Raw genomic sequence first — 21,491 nt, 5'->3', positions numbered from 1 at the left:
TGAGAGCCATACAATTTCAGGCCTTTTCTGCTTCCTACACTAGTAATGGAAGTAATGCACAAACTAAAAGGAAACTTTGCTAACCACCAATAACAAGACAGAATAACAGAGCAGGGTTTGTTCTATGGCTATCAATGTAACCTGGTATGTCAACACATCGGAAAGTGCACTTATGATAAAATAACAGCAGTCAGCTGGCAATGTAATATTATTTTACATATGAATAATGTTTTTGGCTGTTGACCTTTCATACTGCTACAGCATAAAGGAAAGTCATTCAACCATCTTGTGAATAATACACATCGGAGACAATTCTGACAAATGTCTAATGAAAAACTGTAAAATATTTAAAGCACTGGAGAAAGAAAGCCAAAAAGGACAAATTAAAGCAGACTTCCCAAGGACAAAAAAACTCTTAAAACATTGTGTTTCACATAATAAACTGTGTATCTGTTTCCCAGCTGTTCATTACATAAAAACATGCAGCGATGAGGGAAAAATGTGAATTTCACACGGCTGTGAGGCAGGGATTTCACATTTAATTTTTAGAAAAACTTTCCTGCATGCACAGTATACGCATTTTTCATATTTTTATCAGAGAGCTGTGATTATGTTGAGACACCAGCATTTTTTGCCTCACTGATGTGGTTGATCCATACATTGGCTAAGGTCTTATATCATTCTGCTATACTCTTCACACATCAGTGTGAGGTTAATCTCCTACCACTTTTTAAGCTTTAGATATAAGTTGTGTCCACAATATCATCTCTGATATAAGGTGACTATAAGGCCTCAAAAATCAAAGAAGATGGAGCTTGCCACAAGACTGGGCTTAAAGTAGACCTTTACTCAAACACTAGCATAAGGTTATGCCAACAGTCATGCTAGGGTGGATAAGTAAAGGAAGGTTGAACTATTACCCTACTAGAGTAAATGTGGCTCCAGGTGCAATCTAGTTCCTTTGACATGACCAAAAATTATGTATATGAACTTTGGTGAACACTAACCCTTTTCTTCACCAGAGATCACATGACCAGTCCCCTTGGGCTCACTCACTCACATCTAGTGCATTGATCAATGCAAGCTTAATGCATGGACACCACAATTACTACTACTGTCTAAGTTCTCACCAAAGCATTGTGATGGTGCGCACTGGGGAGAAATGTAGACATGTTTCATTTTTTTTCAGCTCAGGGCACTAAAACTTGTAATGTGTTAGGAAGTGATATATGAGGAAATAGTGGAAAAACTCTACAAAAACACACTTAAAAGCATTTGAAGAATTCAGTTTAAAGCACAGTAAAATGTAGAGTAAAATAGGTAAAAAAAGAAAGCATGCATTTTCTTATGCACTGTGGCGTGAAAGAGCCCTTAGACTTTTGGTGAACAGTGCTACATCAAGTCAGGAGCAGCACTTCTCATAATTAGGTCTTTCAGCCTTTCATTTATTATTGATTTATCCCAAAGGGACTCTTAACATTGCTGTTTGTTAACATTTAACTAAAGATCTGCTTTTTAAAACTTGAAAATCCTAGAAAAATAAAGTTCGTAGAAGTCTACCCTTTATAACTGTGTAAAATGATGACACATACATGTATATCAAGTTAAAAAAAAAGAAAAGAAACTAAAATCTGAGCACGAGTAAAAAATAAAAGACATCAGCAACTGTAAGTATTCCACATACGGTATATTTTACTTTTGGAAGGACATCAAAGGCAAAATTAGGCAGGCCTCACACAAACTTTGCTGTTTTGGGGAGGGGGGCTTAAGACGACTTGAAAGCTGACTTCAAAATCCTTAAAATGCCCACAATTCTTATATCCCCTTCATTTAGTTTCCAAACTGGGAACATTTACTGTAGGATTCTGCTACATAGGTAAATTCTAGATTATTCCACTATGCAACCATGAACCACCACTATGCACCAGTGATGATCTTCAACTCTGATACTTCTGAGATAACAGTGACCTAATTCAGCCATTCTGAGCTGCAATAGGTGACAATCTTGTCTATAGGAGGGTCCTGACACCCCCTCTCTTATTTTAGGAAGTAGTTGATCATATAGGGTGAAAACCTCTTCTGATCTCTTTTTTACTGCTTGTGAATAACTGCCCTGGAAGCCTATGCTCAGCTGTAAGGATTGGACGTTCTAATGCATAAAAACCATGGCCCCAGTTCTGGTACCTGAGGAGGTTTGCATCATGTGTGCAAGTCTAAAACAAAGACAGACAGAGGCGCCTCTAAGTGTAGACTTTATGCAACAGGTGTAATGAATAAAAGTATCTTGCCATGAAGAAGGAGCGCGGCTGCCCTCCCCCAGGCAGCAAGCACACTCGGAAACGCGTTGCATGCAGATGACATCATCCAGGTTTGACTATCCACCAAGCCTTGCTGTCAAGCAAATACACCAAGCCTACTTCCTGATTCTAACCTTGCCGTACAAGCTGGCCACGGCGAAAGGATTTCGGCTCCAGCAGGACGGATGTCCATGACCGGATGATGTACACTTCTCCACACTGAGACCCTGTTTTATGGGCATGAATATATGCTTACTAACGTGAGTGCATAATTTTATTGATTAAACCTGTTGCATAAAGTCTACACTTAGAGGCGCCTCTGTCTGTCTTTTTTTAGCCCTGTGGAACCCCTGGCTTTTGGTTTCTGGATGGCTGCCCTACGTGGTGGACTTTTTCTCCCCCTGTGCCATTAATGACTTTTAACTCCATGGACTTTTGGTTCGATATGTGATCAAGCGCCTGTTAACATTGTGCATATATGTGTGCAAGTCTAGCTGCCCTCATAAGTCAATAATTGGTGTAAATAAATAGCTGAGAAATAATAAAGGGTTTAAAAACAGGTCACTGCTATTATAATATTCTAACTTCTATGCTATCTACACTTATACTATGCAATCTGGCAAAGCATTATACACTGTACAGTACAGTATATCTATCTATAGAAAGAAGATACAGTTTACAGTTTACAGTTTACAGCGTGTTTGCTTCTAAAACTCCAGCGGAATGAAAGGAGAGATCACTGGTAGCAGCGACATGTGAAGGCCGCGTACATCCAGGTCAAGAGTGTACTTCTTTTCATGGCTCTTTTATCATGGGGAATCAATATGAAAAGTAAACACTGTTCAAGTGATGAAAGTTTAAATCCCACTAAACACTAAACCTCAAAGATAGACTGCTCTTAACCTCCTTTGAAGCAAACCTATAGATTACAGTCGGAAGTCTAGGACAAATAATCTACTCCCTGCAAATACACAGATGTCTTCTTCCCACAGAAAGGTTATTATCCATATTTACTGTGTGGGGCTTAAAAAGAGAACATTATGTGAACTCCAATAATCCCAGCTTCCAGAATTCTTCTGGAAGATCTTCAGGTGTGTATTCATTAATCATGACATTAAATCTTTGCAGACCAGCAAGGAAGTCTGAATAGCAAAGTAACATTGCTGTATCTCAACTACAATAGAAGAGACTTTCAATTATTATACTTAAGCTTCTTCTACTAACTTTACACCAATGTATCTGCAGGACTGTAACGTTAAAATATGTATATGCAAGTCCTAGATAGGAAAACAGATCCAGACACAGTTGGCCCCAGCAGGGACCACTAAGCAGAGAAGAGGAGTGATACTGATGAAAGATTTGCAGGGTCATCAACCACAGTATGCATTAAAGAACACTTTGCTGTACATTTGGGTTTACTGAGCCATTCAGTTCAATACACCTTATCTGCACCAAGTATCAGCAGGCACTCTGTGTGTCAGGTTCCATATTTGAAGCCTGTATCTACTGGCCTAAAGTTCACAGGGACTTTGATGATCTCACCTGGACCGTGGCCCCATTTCCGATGTAATTAATGCTACCCCCATGCTTTAGCAACTATAAAATAGGAATATAATGCCAGTAATATAACTCCAAACTTTCTACATTAATCAATGGGTAGCAAGGCTGTACTAACGCTGGTAAGGACAGCCAAAGTCAATCTCCTCTTACATAGGTCAAACAGACCTTCACACTGAATTATTTTTTTACAGGAGTTTTTTAGATCTCTAGATAACTTAAAAGACATTCTATATTAGCTAGCACTATAGCAAAAAAAAGTTAATACAGATTGTTTTGTTACTATGTTTTGAACCTTAAAGTGTTACTAAACCCACAATAGTAAAATCAGTCTGTGTATGCATTAAAGCATGCTTGTTATACTCACTGTAGAATCTAAGGGGTTAATCATGTGCATTGTGTAAAAATGCTGTTTAATTCTGTTTTCTCTGATCCTCCCCTTCTTCCACTGTACCCAATCCATCTGCTGATAGCACAGAGCCTTGGGGGAACTCTGCAGGTGTTCAGTTTGATGTTTTTTTTTTTAGGAAGGGTGCATGTGATGAGCACAGGGCCAATCAGCACTATCCAGACAGAGGGTCAGAGGTCATGCAGCCTCATGGGACAGTCAGAAGAGAAGTAAAACTCCTCCTACAAGCTTTACCCAGTACTCGGCCGGACACTGATAGAAGTCACAAGGCTGCTATATACTGCTGATGAGAAAAGATATTTAGCAGTTTATATTTACTAAAATAATTGCAAGTCCATGTTCTGTGTACTGTGGGAGACCAGATATAGTGAATGCAGGCTCCTGGGTTTAGTAACACTTTAAGGGTGGCACCTAACCTTTCAGCTGAGGGATACTGAGGTCACAGCCAAACAGAGGCTCGAGTGAAAAAACAGAGAGGTGCCTTCATAAGAAAGAGTTTCAGATGGATGTGTTGTGTTTGCGGTGTTTAGAAGTGTTTGGCAACTCAGGAAGACTAAACTAAACTAAAGGCAATAGGAAAATATGGTTAATAGGAAAATAATGTATTTTTGCAAATACTGTAAAGGAGTAGGAGAATCACAATATGTTTCATTTTACTTGGGTACTTTTTTTGCAGCATTATGGCTGCACAGTATAAGCAGAGATCATGCTCCATATTTATGTAGATGTGTAATGCTGTTGAAACGCACATGTGCCCAGACTATAAGCATTTAATTATTTGCTTATTTTAAAGAAGCAGTAAAAAACTTTAAAGCCTTCACTGATCTCTGTAGCTGCAGGCAATGTGGATAAATTCACCCTTAAAGAGGATTTAAGGCTGCCTAATCCCCCCTTCCCTTCTGCTTACTGGGTGGCACATTTCTGATACTCACCCACCCATAAGATCTTGCGTTTTCCTGCTGAGATCTTCTTGTATTCTGCATGCCTCCCAGCCCCAAGCTGCCATAGTCTTGTGAGACTTCACCGGGAGGCTGACAGGCTCTTCCTGGCATGGCCACCATGACTCCTAATGATGCAGCCCTAGCCCCCCCCCACCTACTTTTTTTCTAAATAAAGCAATGTGCCTCCTGGTTTATGTGACTTTTACAAGAGAAACACTGAAAATTCAGCCCCTTTCCCCTTATTTTCCCCCCGCAGCATTGAACTGGTAGCCTGCTAGCCTTCTAAAGTAAACATACAACTGCTGCCATTAGAAGCTAAATAGATTAAACATAGCACAGTGTCTCTATTGAGATGTTTGAGGATGAATTAATCCACAGAGCATGCAGCTACAGAGGTCAGTTATGACTTGTTTTAAAGATCATTTACTGCGTGTTAAGAACATGTAAGGCTTTCACATCTTTTTAAAACTTTGAGCCTGGCTCACACTAGTGCGATTTCAGATGTGACTTGAGTTGTACAGAATCACATGACAGGGGAAATCACATTATATTCAATGCGACTCAGCATGGAGCGTTTTTGGAAAAGGTTCCAACACTATTTTGGCCCGACTCCAGTGCAAGTTTGGCCTCATAGATTTTAATGTAAACTCACAGAAATCATATCTACATGCAATTTTATCTGACTCTTGTGCGATTTTGGAATCAATTTCAGTGTTTTCTTTTTAAACTCTCCTACCAGGCGCATCCTTGCACCCTCAACACAGAGACAAAAGTCACATCAAAGTCACTTTAAAATTACTTCAAGTTGCGCTATATAGCCACACATGAATTTGGATCAAAATTGCATTGCAGTAGTGTGAACCAGGCCTTATCTAAATGTATCCCTTAACATTACAGCTTCTTTGCTTATTGCTACAAACATACAGTATGTGCTCACATTAAATATGTTATTTTTTCTTCTGCTGCGTTAAAACGCAACTGTGTGTAAAAATTAAACCTCAACACTATACAATACAAGTGTGAAAAGTCACTTGTAATATTTCAACAAAGTTTAAAAAAAAAAAAAGTAAACAATGCAATGCACTTGAATCTTTCACCACCGACTGTTCCTTTGGTATAGCTGCTGATGTATATGTGCCCTAATAGGAGCACAAATGTAATACAAAAAGAAAAATACAATACATTTGCCAATGAATAACTTTACAAAGATACATTTTGACTCCTAAAACCCTTAAACAATAGAAAACAGCCAAAATATATGTATGTAATGGCATCTCAAGATATTCACAGCTAACGTGAAAAAAAAAAAAAACACGTCTGCTTTGTAATATTGCACTGTGAAATGTTTCTTATGCTACACATACATACGTTAGCAAACATACCTTGAACTGTTAATACAGCTGAAGCTTCTGTCTTGCCGACCATGTTTTCAGCTATACAAGTGTATGATCCCATATCTGATGCTGTTACCTTGCGAATTCTAAGAGTATGATCATCCCGAATTTCATACCTGCAAAAAACATAGAGGTGATATTTGTTGGATAGCAACTGACTTTAACCTTTCAATGTTTTACATTATTTTGGCAGCTTTTGAAAAGAAAAGAATATTGAAACTTTACATCATTGCTACATTTAATATCTCTTATGTACTTGCATCCATTGGCTCATGCTGTAAATATGCTTTCTATCCAATGAAAAATGTTCAACACATGAGGAGGAAAGAGGGACAGAGGGAATTTATAACCAATCAGGGACATTCGCTCGAAATCAAAGACAGTTGGGAGATATGATATATACAAAGTGGGATGTGGTGTTTATCTACATCAGGGGTCTTCAAACTATGGCCCTCCAGTTTTTCAGGAACTACAATTCCCATCATGCCTAGTCATATCTGGGAATGTCAGAGTTTTACAATGCCTCATGGGATGTGTAGATCCACAACAGCTGGAGAGCCGTAGTTTGAGGATCCCTGATCTAAATGTTTTATAGGCCTTTGTGGATGAATGTAGACAGCTATACAGACATTTATGCCAAAGTGCACAATGGATACTTCAATATCATGTTCGACTTTTACCTTGCTTTTGGTAGATCCCCATCATCTTTTCTCCACCGAACAGTAGGAACAGGATCGCCACGCGCTTCACACTCAAACTCAACGCTATCATCTACAGTGACCGCCATGTTACTTGGTCTTTTCTCAAAAGATGGTCTTTCTACAAAGCAGCAAAAATTCATGCATGTTAAATAGGAACCATTATTTTATCCCATAAAAAAACAAATAGCTGATGTTGGGTCAGTGATCATTTAAAGAATGTATATTTCCAAAAGCTTTCACTCCAGATTAGGCACTGGATGTACCATACATGGTTAGGGCCATTTGGTATTTACACAGGCTACAGTTTTCATTAAGCTCTAAAAGAACCAATCTGGTGCCAATTTTGGTGACATTGGACAATGACTGTTATGTCTATGACTTTGGCCAACCAATCTCAGGGGACAGATGATTTGCTGGATTATTTTCCCAGAGTGTAAAGTCTTTATTGCATCAATGCCCTACTGCCATCACCAGCTTTAGATAGTAGTATTTAATTAGCTGCACTTGCATTTTTGAAGTATATCTATTCTTATTTCCATGGAAAATATGTAATTAGAGAGGACATCTACTGATGGGCATCTATTATCCCACGGTTTGTTCCAGGGGCAGCCTCCTAAAGTTCAGGTCATGTGTTATCTTTATCTAATTAATTCTCAGGAGTCAGAGCTCTGACATTGAATTAGGATACTGAGCTTGATATTTGATTTCGGCTACAGGAGAGCCACCTGTTCTGCAGTTGTTCCAGCCTGCCTTTTCTAGAGCTCACTTTATTAAAAACTAAAACGATGTATTAAAGGGGAATTCCAGAATCGTAAACAGAGTCCTAATAGTATAATTTTGCAATGTACAGTTTGTTATGCATATAAAATAAATAAATCAGTGTATACATGTATGGGCATATTCAGTTTCTATCTCTGTGGCATTTTCAAACAGCTTTATCTGACCATTCTGTGGAGGATAAGATTGACTAAACAAGTTAGAAACCTTTCCTGATCATTATTTTCTCCCACCAATAAGCTGGCACATGAGCTACCATATAAAATGTCCTTCTCCTAGCCCTTCTCCCCAGCAAAGAACTGCAAGCTTTTTGTGCAATGGTCTACAGTATATTTTGCCTGACAGCCCCATCAAACAACCTTTTAAGTGCAGGGGCAACCTTAAAGGCCTTTTTTTGCTTGAGTGATTGGTTCTCTGATTTTCACAGAAGTCTGAACTAAGATGCAAATCAGATTTTTGGCATCCCCTGCAACAAAAATTTAATTTTTGGTGAGATAATCCCAAAGGAAAATCACATCTAAAGGCATGCAGGCCTTGCCAATTTCCACTTTAGAGCCCTGCAGCTGAAGCAGCTGGTTGCTAATTATAAAACCACTCCCATAAAGTTTCACTCAGCACATGGATACAAACCATCAAACAGCTATATCTTCAGAATAACAAAAGGTAAGAATCTGAAACAAAGTTTCTTAAAAATCCTTGCGATGCACATTGCTTATCCAGAAGGAATGTTTTTTCTCAACAAAAGTGAAGTAACTCTTTAAACAGGCCATAGACAACTCAAATTCTAACCAATTCCTGTTGAATCGGCCAACACTTGAGTTGTGGGTGGCCCTGCAAGCACCACACAGATCAGGGTTGCCAACCTCCTGCGGCATTTGTTACTGACAAAACATGGGAAATTTAATGATGGAGCACATTTTTTACTGGCAACCTGAAAAATGACAGAACTGCTATTAAAAACATTTGATATTTTATGTCACAGTGGTCTTTTTTTCTTTAAAAAAATACACTTTAATGAATTAAAAAAACACAAAACACAATATTTACCCCAATTTTTTTGACCAATGCAAAAGATGATGTTAGGCTCAGTAAATAAATACCTAACATGTCATGCTTTAAAACTGTGCACGCTCGTGGAATGGTGACAAACTACGGTACCTAAAAATTTCCATATGCGATGCTTTAAAAATGATTACATGTTACCTGTTTAGAGTTACAGTGGAGGTCGTGCACTAGAATTATTGCTCTCGCTTTAACGTTCGTGGCAAAACCTCACATATGTGGTTTGAACACTGTTTACATATGCTTGCGCGACTTACTTATGCATTCACTTCTGCATGCCAGCACAGAGGCATGGGACATTTTACTTTTTTTTTTTAACTATTTATTTTACTTTTTATTTTTACACTGTCCCTTTATTTATTTTTTATTTGTTTGATCACTTGTATTCCTTTTACAAGGAATGTAAACAACCCTTGTAACAGAAATAAGGATGACAGTTCCTCTTTATTGAGAGATCTTGGGTCAAGGAGACCTCAAATCTCTCATTTTCCTTTAAAAAAAAAAGAAAAAAAATATTTTTTTAACTTTTTCTTTTAAAAAAAATATATATATATTTACTATGGGCCATGAACCGAAGTGACGTCAGATGTCGCTCCGGTCCTCCAAGGGTATAGAAACAAGTGGCCGCCATCTTAGCCTCGTTTGTCTCCATACCCAGCTAACGGCTGCATTGAAACATTCCTGGGCTTCACGAATCCGTTAGGTAAGCCCTGGAAAAAGCAGGTACCCCTCCCGCCACTTCTAAAAGCGAATAGACTCCACCTACGAGACCACTTTTATTCGACAGAGAATCAACCCTACTAAAAAAAAATACCGGGGTTATGGCAGTGGTATTTAACGTTAAAGTAATGTCGTATTCTTACTATGGGGCGGTTGGCAAGTGGTTAAAATAACCCACAGACCGGCAATACCGATTTACTGCTGATATGTAATCGATAACCTGATGATCAGTGAGAGGACTCTCCTACATTATTCTCATAAACAAAGGGGAAAAAAATGTCTTCCTTGAGCTGCCTACTCTTCTACACACATGGGAAATGAAACACTGAAACAGGCTCAGTTATAGTGAGTGATAGTATGAAACCAACAAACCAGCCAAAACCAAAATTCATCCCTTTTGCTAAACAGCTGCCTACATTAGCTGTATTATCTGTAAACCTTGCCTGCTATTTCTGATAAATTCCGATATCAGGGAACACCAACAAATCAGAAAAGCAGTATCTCCGCTCCCATTTATTTTTAAATATGCAGTATAATTGCAATCCTAGCTATCTGCATTTATTCTCACCACGAAGAGAATGTAAAAAATGATGATTACTTTCTTTCCAGGATTAGTACTCTTTAATACTCTTCTTCACAAGATATAATTATAATGACAGGCAATCACTAAAATGTTCTCTCTCATTTATTACAGCCAAAAATAACAAACAGCACCTGTTTCAACAAAAGCATTTCATCCCGTGGGACTTTTTCTTTTTGTGGTGCTATAATGCAGCATAAACCAATCAGATTAAAGCGAGATTTCTTGTAAAAAAGGCTAATGCCGTGTTTATCTACTGTTGATAGTTTGAGTTTATCTGCAGTTTATGTTAGAAATCATCAACCTTTGAAGCTATAAGTCTGTGGGTGAAAATGTTCAAAATGCAAAAAAATAAATAAAAATCATGAATATCGCAGTTAACAGGTTAGTGAATCCAAAACTGATGTTTGATTCTCTGAGTAGGTCCTGATGGGCTGGATCCAACCAATGTTTTATAATCATTAGGGATTTAAGTGGTAGGATTTCTGGGGACTAATTACCCACCATCTCCATTTGACTTTAGCGATGTAACAAGATAAGCAGTAGGGGAAGTTGCCGACAATGCAAAAAAGCCAGTGGACATTTCGGTTCCTATTTCCCTCTGTTCCGGGGTACCTCAGACACCCTATGCTTGCCCTCTCTCTCTGTATCGAAAAGCTGGAAAAAGCTGGGTAGCATCATACTATTGTATATGACCACATATTTCACCTATATACCCTGTTTCCCTGAAAATAAGCCCTAACCCGAAAATAAGACCTAGCACGATTTTCAGGCATAGCTGCAATATAAGCCCTACCCCAAAAATAAGCCCTAGTAAAATCCTTGATCTCAGCCCCTCCTTCTGAAGTATTCGGAGAGGGAAAGTAGAGCTCCGGAGGGTCACGTGAGTGCCCAGCAGCGCTGTAAATAAGGTATTTTCCACAATAAAGTTACAAAAGGAGACACACTGCACATTACATAATCTTTTTACTAAATCAATTACATATTTTTACAATGCCTTTATTCAAGGTTTATTTTTGGGATTACAAAATGTCATAATGCTGACTCCTGAGCTGACAGCGAGAGAGGGGGAGAGAACTTTTTTTTATTATTTTATTCCAGGTTTTTTAGAACATAAAGAGGGCTAAATGGCACAACACAAGCACCGTGCTGTCTACCATGCTTTAAAGGATCAGGATATTTATTTATTTTAGGGTTATGATACCTTTAAGATCGTCTTTTTACATACCATAAATAAATAAGACATTCCCTGAAAATAAGCCCTAGTGTGTTTTTTGTAGCCAGAATTAATATAAGACCCGGTCTTATTTTCGGGGAAACATGGTAGTCACTTTCTTTTTATACTGTATATACGCTGTTTGCCATCTATTATTCTTGAAATGTTTGTTTGCACTTGGCCTTATGTTGTCCATGATGGCTTTTGACCTTAACAGATGTGATTTGTCATGTGTTTGTTTGTTATGATGCATACTCTTTGAAATAAAAAAAAAAAGAAAGGGGGCCCAATATCACACGATATATATAAAAAAAAACGAATTTAAGCCAAATTCTTCATGAAAATGTGTAGGCTCCCACTGTTCACCTCTTTCTGGCCCTTCCTCCTTACATATTGCTAGTCAGCAATCAATTAGCGTACATCACCCTATATAAAGTGGAAATGAAGGCAACAATTTTTATTTTATTTTATTTTGGATAGCATAAGGGAGGGCTATAACCCTTGTCAGTTTTTTGTGCCCTATTGGGGAGATTTACCCCTTTAGTCCCAGAGCTAATAAAAGCAAGTATAAGGTAATCCTTCCAAAGTGAGGAAATCTCTGGTTGTCACCAGGGTCACCAGAACTAGTGTCCTCTTTGGAAGATTTACCCTCTATTTACTCTCTATTCCTGTTCTAGGGATAACCCAACATTTTGGATTCTCTTTCACTTTTAGTATTAGAGGTAAACAGGACAAATAGAGAGAGGAAATCTCCCTAATGGGGTACAGGTAGCAAGAAAAAAGCAATGCTTATCTAGACATAATGTTTCATCATTGTGACTATGTTTTATGTATATTCTTGTAGCCCTGATGAACAGAAATCAGTCCAGAAATCATGGCTGAAGAGTCAACAATGCAGCCGGGTAACATTGGGCTTTGCTCACCTGCACCTGCAGCTATTGAAGCAGAGCTCTTGTGGCAGATGCAGCAAGTGCTGACTGACCTGGACAAACCTGTTTCTTCACAGGACGAGCCTGGATGGAAGGATACTTTGGTCCAGCAGCAGGATAAAGGCATGGAGATGGAGCAGCTAACTTGTTTTCCCAGCTGCAGTTTAAGGGCTCGAGAGAAGAGGAAGCCATCTTTATTCCCCAGCCACGGATCACAGAAAGCATGGATTTAATTGACTTTTCATCGAAGGTTGTTATCCATGATAAATCAGCTGCCAAAGTGTTGGCACTGGGCCCAAGGGCCATCGGCCCATGCCCTGGACTGTCAGCAATTCCAGAGACTGGGTTTTTAATAGACTTTTCTGCTGAGGAAGAACAACCTGGTGAGCATCCAACAGAAGAGCAGGCATCAGGGCCAAACATCATTGAGCTCTGCCCAACACCAAAAGTAGCTTCAACCTCCCTGAGAGAAGAGGCAGCTGGCCTTTCTGATACACCACTGACAGAGACAGGGATTTTACAACCTCTCTAAGGTAAGCTGGGTTTCACGGGCCCTCCAACCAAAGTGACTCCCGTGGTCACTGTATGGCCAACAGATTTGCACCCAGCTCCTTTGACAAAAGTCTTTTGAAAAATCAACTTTTGTTGAGCCAGGTGGTGCCGACAGTACCACATACAGTTCTGATTTCAGAAAAAATTAGAGACATCTTTGACAGCCTTTAGGGAAGGCACATAATGCTGTAAGCCAGGACAAAGATGCAGCAAACAGGACTTTTTAAGCTGCCACATTAAAAATCCAAGAGTGTGCATATATAGCATTTTTTAATGACTACAATGCATGATTTATTATACTGCTTCTTAATTTTAGAATGAGCACCCTGATTCTTAATATTTGCTTCTTGGCTGAGGACATCTATTTTCAATAAGGAAAGGGAATTGCATAACATAACATATATGTTAACTTACCCAGAACTGTAAGTTCTGCTACTTCACTATCTCTTTCTCCCACCATATTGGTACCAACACAAACATATTTTCCTGCATCAGATTTTCTTGTGTAAGTGATCATAAGTTTTCCTCCTCGTACCTAAAAATAAATATTACAATATGTTTATTACTTACAAGAAAACCATGAACAGCATGCTCAATAGGAACACAACCAATCAGATATTATTTTCTCATTAGTTCATATTAACACTCTTATATAGAGTGCTTACTTAAGATCATATTTGAATTTCATTTTAAAAAAGAACTTATAAGGACAGGGGAACTGCTAGAGCCTGTCAACCAGGGCCCACCAGTATCTCTGTTTCTTGTATAACTAAGGTCCACCCAATGAATTACTAGGCTGGCGGAATGGAGTCTGTCTAATTAATTTTAGTGGTTCTTGTATTATGCTGCAATACCAAAGTCCACCAGCAGTTGCAATGTTAATGAATAGTAGTAACTGGATGAGGAGAGTTGGCAATTTATCATCCAAAGTAAATCTACAAAAAATGTTCCATTTTGTATGTTTTTTTTTTTTTTTTTTTTTTTTAATCGCCATTTGTGTCCTATTGGGTGAATTTCCCTTCACTTTCTTTCCTGTAGACACAACCGGAAGTTAGATGAAATATCTCCAAAGTAAGGGAAATCCTCTAAGACATTTGTCACAAAAACCACTGACTCCATTAGAAGAGTTTCCCTCCCTGACCTAGTGTTAATTCAAAATTCTACATTTCTTTACTTTCAATCCTGAAAACAATCATAACCTGGACTAATAGGAAAGTAAATGTCTAAGGTTTTAACCCTTTTGATCCCTCTATTAAAATGGCTTTGGACACTGTAATCATTGCCTAAATATTTGATATTGAGATCTGTCTAATCTGTGGAAAATTACACAAATTAGGATCATAGGCAGTTGTTTCACATGAATTTTATAATTATTGGTGAGCTGAACATATCTTTCTTTACTTAGGAGAGTTACAAAATGTGACATTTCCTGATCTGCTTGACTTTCAAACTAATCTGCTCATCACTTTTTACAAAATGTGTAATTGCTAATGTCTGTCCCATGAGAAAACCAGAGAAAATATAAAATTTCTTATTTTCCCTTCTGGAAACCTTCCCTTAAATCAGAAGATTAATACTGTGCCTTTTCAAAACCAACAGGGAACCATGTTATACATTAACATCTACTATGTCTGCACTTATGGAATCTATTAGGTGACTTGGATAAGATACGACTCCATATGAAGCCTAAAAGTGATGCGTGGCACCTATTCAACTTGGAGGTAATTGTAGATGTAAGTCCTATTCATGGTACTCTCATTATGAAACAGTGGAATAATTCTTTTCACAAGCATTAAATACAAAGATGACATCTCAGATGATTACAAAAGGATTAAGTGCTAAGGTATAAAAAAGGTATGAGGTTTCAGATATAAGACTAGTGAAGCCTCTTGAGATTTGCTGAATGGTATTTTCTTCACCATTTCAAATGATTAGATGTGATGCTAGTACAGCCCTTCAAACATGGACACCACTAAAACGTACACACAGAAGATAACAAAACCCTCTGGATGAAATCCTAGTTTCTTTTTCGGACAAGACTTAGATTGGAAATGAAGCAAGCGTGAATGCAGAAAAACATATGGGAAAATAGAAAAGTAGCAAGTATTGTCTGTATTGATAGACAGCACACTCTTGAGAGTAATAAGGGATTTAGTATATTAATAAAATATGATGAGAAAGAGAGCCAAGGTTACCAGCATATTTTATGTGTACAGTCAAGTTCCTGTTTAATCAGCACAGTTTTATCAGAAGAAAGGAGGCTGATTTACTCAAACTGGATGAAAAGAAAATGGAGATTGTTGTCTATAACTGTCAGTCATCCCAGTTGTCTTTTGTTCCAAATTATTTGTTTAACTCTTTCTTTACATTTTTATTCCCAGTTTTGCAAAGATTATTGAACCATTCATTTCAGCTCCTAACCCTGGTAGAATGTTTTTACCAACATCACACAAGCAAACACTATAGTACCAGTCTAGGAATAAGCCTTGTAATTTGCCCTCATGTTTTTAAAATTGGAGTGCTTTTGATGGGGAAAAACTGTCAAGGAGGGGATTTATCCTAACTTTAGATGAAAGGGAAATCTTTCCAATGGGGCACAGATACCAAAAAAAAAAAAAAAAGAAATGCCGGCAAAGGTTTTATTATTTCCTGATCATTTCATATAACAAATGCAGCTTTTTCTGCAATACTTACCATTAAGCTTATGTTTTTCCCCAAAAAAAGCCCTCTTTGCCACAAAATGTTATTGTTCTTTTGGGTTGAATGACCAACAGTGCTATTTACCCACTTTCTATGAGCCCAGGATGTCAAGAACACACCCCAATGGGAGAGAATTATCAAGTCAACCTTGGTGCACAGTACTACTGCAATGAATGGCTTTTTTACATTGTTGTTTGGTGCAGAAGTAAAGCCAGTTACACACTATTCCTTTTTTTTTTTTTGTTAAACCCCATGGTTTAGCGAAAAAAAAACTGTCAGCTCTGGTCAGAGTTATTGTACTAACCATGTGAGGTTAGTACAACGATCTCCCCCCGCTGAGTTGTTGTGTTCTGACAGAGGGATAGTCCCGCCCGCCAGAACACTCAGATCAGCACTCTCTGCTTTTGGCTGAGAACGCTGATCAGTGGTTGGTCGGATGCTAGTTTCCAGCATGCATATCCGACAGAACTGACTTCTGTCGGTGAGACCGACATACACACGGGCCGCATGTTGGCCGTTTTTATTTTACAGGGGTGGGACCATGCCAGATGAGATTCTATTCTTACAAAACTAGAGATGGGTGTTTTTTTATCATCTTTTGTAAGTACCCTGAAACAGAACTAAAGGCAAAACGTTGTTTTACTTTTGGATAGAGCTAAGAAGGGCAATAATCCCTGTCATTTTTTTTTTGTTGCCATCTGTCTGTCCAATTTGGTAGATCCCCCTTCAATTCCTGTGTTAGCTAAAACAGGAAGTGAGAAGAAATCCCTCCAAAGTGAGATATTCCCTGGTTTTTGTCATGGTCATCAAAGATAATGTGATCATTGGAAAAATTTCCCTCTATACTATTCTGGGGACAACCCAAAATTTGGTATTTTCTTTTACTTGAAAGGATAAGTTCACTTTTTAAACAAAAATAATAAATGCACATCTTTTCGCAGGTAAAAAAAAATGTATTTTTTTTTTTTTTAATTATTTGATGCCTATAAAGCATTGCACCCATGATCAGCAGATCGCAGATGCCATGCAGGACTCCTGCAGACTTGTCTGTGTGTCTGTCTGCACGTACCTTATACAGGCAGGTAGATACACACTGACAGGAAGAATAAATGAACTACCAGAGCGCTCAACAACACTATAGTATTTCATTAAAACTTCATGCAGCTTAGCGGCTGTCGGCAACTGCAGTTTCCCATTTGTGGTTAAATGATGTGGCCAGAAGGACAGAGCCCTGCATGGCCACGTTATTTTCCAACAGTGACAACAGCCTCCTAAAGAAGATGCCCATTCACTTTTAATGGGAAGGGAGAGAGGAGAGGAGGAGAGGCCGCAGCTGCTGGAACATGTTACATATGGGTGGAACATGTAACATTATTCAAAAGGTGAACTTATCCTTTTTTTTTCAATGATAATGGTAAAAAGGACAAACAGAGAAGGTGCATGTCCCTATCAGGGGCACAGACAGCAATAAAAACCCGACAGGTGTTCTAATCCTAAAAACACATGCAAAAAATAAAAAGTAAGATGGAGAGGGAGATAGAGAAGGGAAAAAAAAAGAGAGAGAAAGGTAAAGGACATATAGAAGGAGAGAAGAAAGTGAGGGGGGAAGTGGAAGGTTAGGGAAGGAAGAGAGAGGAGCCAAGAAAGAAAGTCATGTAGACAAAAATAATCTAAATAAAATCATTATTAAGCAAATATTAAAAGAGAAACAAAGAAGCATTATTAAAACATACAATCACATTTTTTGTAAAATAAAAAATAGAGACACATTTGAAATATTTTAACATTTCTTTCTCTAAAGAGATTTTTGAAATGTGATAGATCCCTGTTCAACAAGGCCAACAGCAACTGTTTTTGATAAGCATCTGCAAGTTCTACAAATATGACATTGTTATCACAGTTAGTCTGAAATGTATCATGTAACATATGTGTAGAGATTTCTGTTTCCCTATCATACATTATTTCCTGTTCATATAACCACTGTAAAATATAACAGAAACCACAATATCAAGATTTGCCTTGATCAGACATGCTGAGCTCATGAATGATACAAAGCAGAATAACACCGTAGAGCTCCATTTGTTCAACTACAGGCTGCCTTTACCACATGCTACAGCATTTCAGGATTAGCATACTAATAATAAAATGTAATATAAATATAGGAACATTTTGTCCTTTTTAAAGAATACAGGAACATTTTGAAATATTTACTGATTTTGTAAGTAGTTTGCAAAACATTAACTCTGACACAGGTGCCGCAAACCCGTTTCAGAAGAAATCAGACTCTCAATTATGTAAGGAAACCTACTGAATAGTTTGAGTTTTTTTCCAGTTTAGATTCTTAAAATGATTAATGGTTACCAAGAAGGTGTAAATAGGTGGCACAGCAGCGCAAAAAATAACAGCATGCATATGTAGTCCATATATTAAAGTTGAATAGCCAATCAAATAAAAAAAAGAAAAAAAAAAACGATTTATGGGGAAAAAAAGTGAATACTAGAGTTAGTGATTCCTAGTTTGTTACTACCAGTGAAATAATTGAGGATGCATCTCAGAATTACACTTTATTACAACTAACAAGCTTTTTTAAAGCATGCCACAGTAGTCCCTTTTTACTTAAAGGGGTTCTATGGTCACATCATGTATGCTCATTTTATAACATTTTTAATTACATAAATTGTTCAAAATTAAGCCAAAAACCAGCCTAAATTTGAGCACTGTATGGCCAGCCCAAGGTCACTATTGAGAGTTCCTGTCATGTTAGTCTTGAAGTGAACATACTCAAATAACTAGAATGTTTTGGCCACAATAGTTACAGCCACCATCATTTTGAATCAGAAAGTGGGGGAAGGCTTTTAAGAGAATAAATCCTCTTCTTGGTTTATCTAGTAGAACTTAAGCTGCCCATACACTGCTCAGTTTTTTTTTCCTTTTTTGTTAAAAAAAAAACTGAACCGATTTCGCCATCCACACGAATGAGGTGAATGAGGGAATTCTGTGTCATTGTATTCTGACAGCAGAGGAATCAGGTGAACTCCTCCGCTGTAAGAATACACTGATCAGCATCAGGGCCATCTTATCGATTGGGCACGCTGGGCAGTTGCCTGGGGGCCCCAATTGCCAAGCATTAGTCCTTATTCCCGTGTGCATCCTGCCACCGAACTTAGCAGGTGGCAAGCGCCTGTCGGCCCTGCGCTGCTGTCAGGCCACTTGAGACGTGGAGGGGGAGCCCACAACTGCAGGAATGCCTGTCCGCCTCTACGGGAACATGCACACACAGGACAGTCAAGTCTGACTCCAGTCCGTGTGTGTGTTCACCGGACCCAGCCGCCCAACTTGGAAGCAGTCATTAGCCTCGCACTGCTGTACCAATAAATATCGCCTTATCAATAATTTGCATTTTTATTCTCGTGGGTGATCATGTAGGAAGGGCCCCAGGGCACTGCATTGCCCAGGGGCCTATAATGCTCTTAAGATGGCACTGATCAGCATGACAGCTTACTGGTTGCAGTGCTGTTTAAACTAATGTTTTACAGCAAGCCCGTTCATGAGCAGTCAATCATTAGATTGACTGCTCTCGAACAGGACTAGCCATAGATAGATCAAGTTTCGGCTGGTCCCTGTTGAACCGACCCGAATTTCAGTCCATCTATGGCCAGCTTTAGTCTTATTCAACTGTTTTGTAATGTCAAAGACAAGTCATAGCTAATCCAAGCCACTTCTTTGGTTCTAACAAAACTTGGAAAAAAGTCATTTCCTTGTTTTCAGTGGCCTTGTTTTCATCTTCCAGAGCAGGATGACGCACCTGCATGTTCTGTTACTGGAATGAAAGGCTAAATTTATACGACATTGACTCATAATGAAGAAAATAAGCAATTAATTCTATGTCTACAGGACCACCATCTGATCCTACTGAGAATAACCAACTTATTGACTTAGTTTTGACACAATCGAGAAGACATATGTTAATTAACCACAAGGGAATATTTTCAAATGCCCTTTGTACAGTCAAGTAATTAAAGCACTGTTTAAAGGGTTGAGATGTGTCAAGTGGTACAGTGCTTCATCATTTGAGCTGCTAATGATAAACTTGCAGATTTTGTAGGCTTAACCATGTTCCTTTAAAATACCACTTTTGTCAAATATTTTGCATCCTGTTAAATGCACATGGTTAACACATGTAATGGGAGTGTTAGTATAATTAATCATTTTTTATTGTAGTTGCCTTTGTATTTTTCTCTAACTTACATGTTAACCAAACCTATACAGTAAAAGTGACAGTGACAGGTGTTGACACAAGCTAAAACACTGCCAACATAATTTTTAGTTTGGTTACAGTGGGGGAGCCCCTGTGTCTTTGTTTGGGATATTTAAAGTGATCCTCATTTTTTATTTTTTTCTTTAAAAATAACAAATATGTTATACTTACCTGCTCTGTGCAGTGGTTCTGCACAGAGCAGCCTGGATCCTCATCTTCTCGTGTCCCTCGTCGTTGCTCCTGGCCCATCCATCTTGTAGAGTGCCCCCACAGCAAGCAGCTCCTGAGCTGAGCCGCATTCAGACACAGAGCCGCAGTTCAGCCCCCTCCCCCTCTTTAAACTCATTGGCTAACCAAGTTTAATTGACAGCAGCGGGAGCCAATCGTACCACTGCTGTGTCTCAACCAATCAGGAGGGGGAGTTCCGGATGTCCGAGTCACTCATGCATATCGTTGGATCGACATGGGCCTCAGGTAAGTATTAGGGGGGCTGAGGGGGAGATGCACACTGAAGGTTTTTTATCCTAATTCACAGAAAGCATTACAATTTTAAAAAAAATTCTGCCTTTAGAATAACTTTATTTCCCTTTTCGTCCTGTGACCTCAACATACACTGTACACTAAAAAAGAAAAATCTCTTCGGAAGTGTACACACCAGAAATGAAAATCAAGTAATACTTTACTACTCTTGCACATCTAAATGAGAACTCTGACAGACAAGTGAAAACCCTGGTAGTTCCATCAGATCTGCCTTGCCAGATCCAGCCGACTGCCTTAATGAATACTTCTGTTCAGTTTTTACAGAAGAAAAAGGAGAAGGACCTCCACTTGAAAGGATGACTAATGAATCGTTTGATGCATGTGTCTTTACAGAGGAAGACGTTCTAAGATTGCTGTCTAAAGTGAAGACAAATAAGTCACAGGGTCCTGATGAGATACACCCAAAATTATTAAAAGAGCTTAGTGGTGAGCTGGCAAAACCATTAACAGATTTATTTAACCAATCATTAGTAACAGGAGTCGTCCCGGAAGATTGGAAATTGGCCAATGTCGTGCCCATTCACAAGAAAGGTAGTAGGGAGGAATCGAGCAACTATAGACCAGTGAGTCTGACATCAATAGTAGGCAAATTAATGGAAACCCTATTAAAGGATAGGATTGTGGAACATCTTAAATCCCATGGATTGCAAGATGAAAAACAACATGGGTTTACTTCAGGGAGATCATGTCAAACAAATCTTATAGATTTTTTTGACTGGGTGACTAAAATAATAGACGGTGGAGGTGCAGTAGACATTGCATATCTAGATTTTAGTAAGGCTTTTGACACTGTCCCACATAGAAGACTTATCAATAAACTGCAGTCATTGAGCATGGACTCCCATATTGTTGAGTGGA

The 21,491-nt window shown here is 38.5% G+C and overlaps 1 protein-coding gene across 5 annotated transcripts in view; it reads right to left on the bottom strand.

The window, feature by feature from the left end:
• ROBO1 (roundabout guidance receptor 1) overlaps positions 1–21,491 on the bottom strand; it is a gene marked incomplete at its 5' end in the record, with an annotated part of 1,547,889 nt that overhangs the window by 149,593 nt on the left and 1,376,805 nt on the right. For all 5 annotated transcript variants that reach the window (XM_082246143.1, XM_082246142.1, XM_082246140.1 and 2 more), the window contains 3 exons: positions 6,587–6,714; positions 7,279–7,417; positions 13,550–13,670. In XM_082246143.1, the coding sequence (XP_082102269.1) occupies positions 6,587–6,714; positions 7,279–7,417; positions 13,550–13,670 (388 nt within the window). The remainder of the gene's footprint in view (positions 1–6,586; positions 6,715–7,278; positions 7,418–13,549; positions 13,671–21,491) is intronic.

The sequence above is a fragment of the Pelophylax lessonae genome (genome assembly GCF_965119305.1).
Source record: "Pelophylax lessonae genome assembly, chromosome: 2".
Classification (NCBI taxonomy): Eukaryota; Metazoa; Chordata; class Amphibia; order Anura; family Ranidae; genus Pelophylax; species Pelophylax lessonae.
The sequence above is the reverse complement of the archived record's forward strand: the minus strand, read 5'-3'. Positions and strand labels throughout refer to the sequence as shown.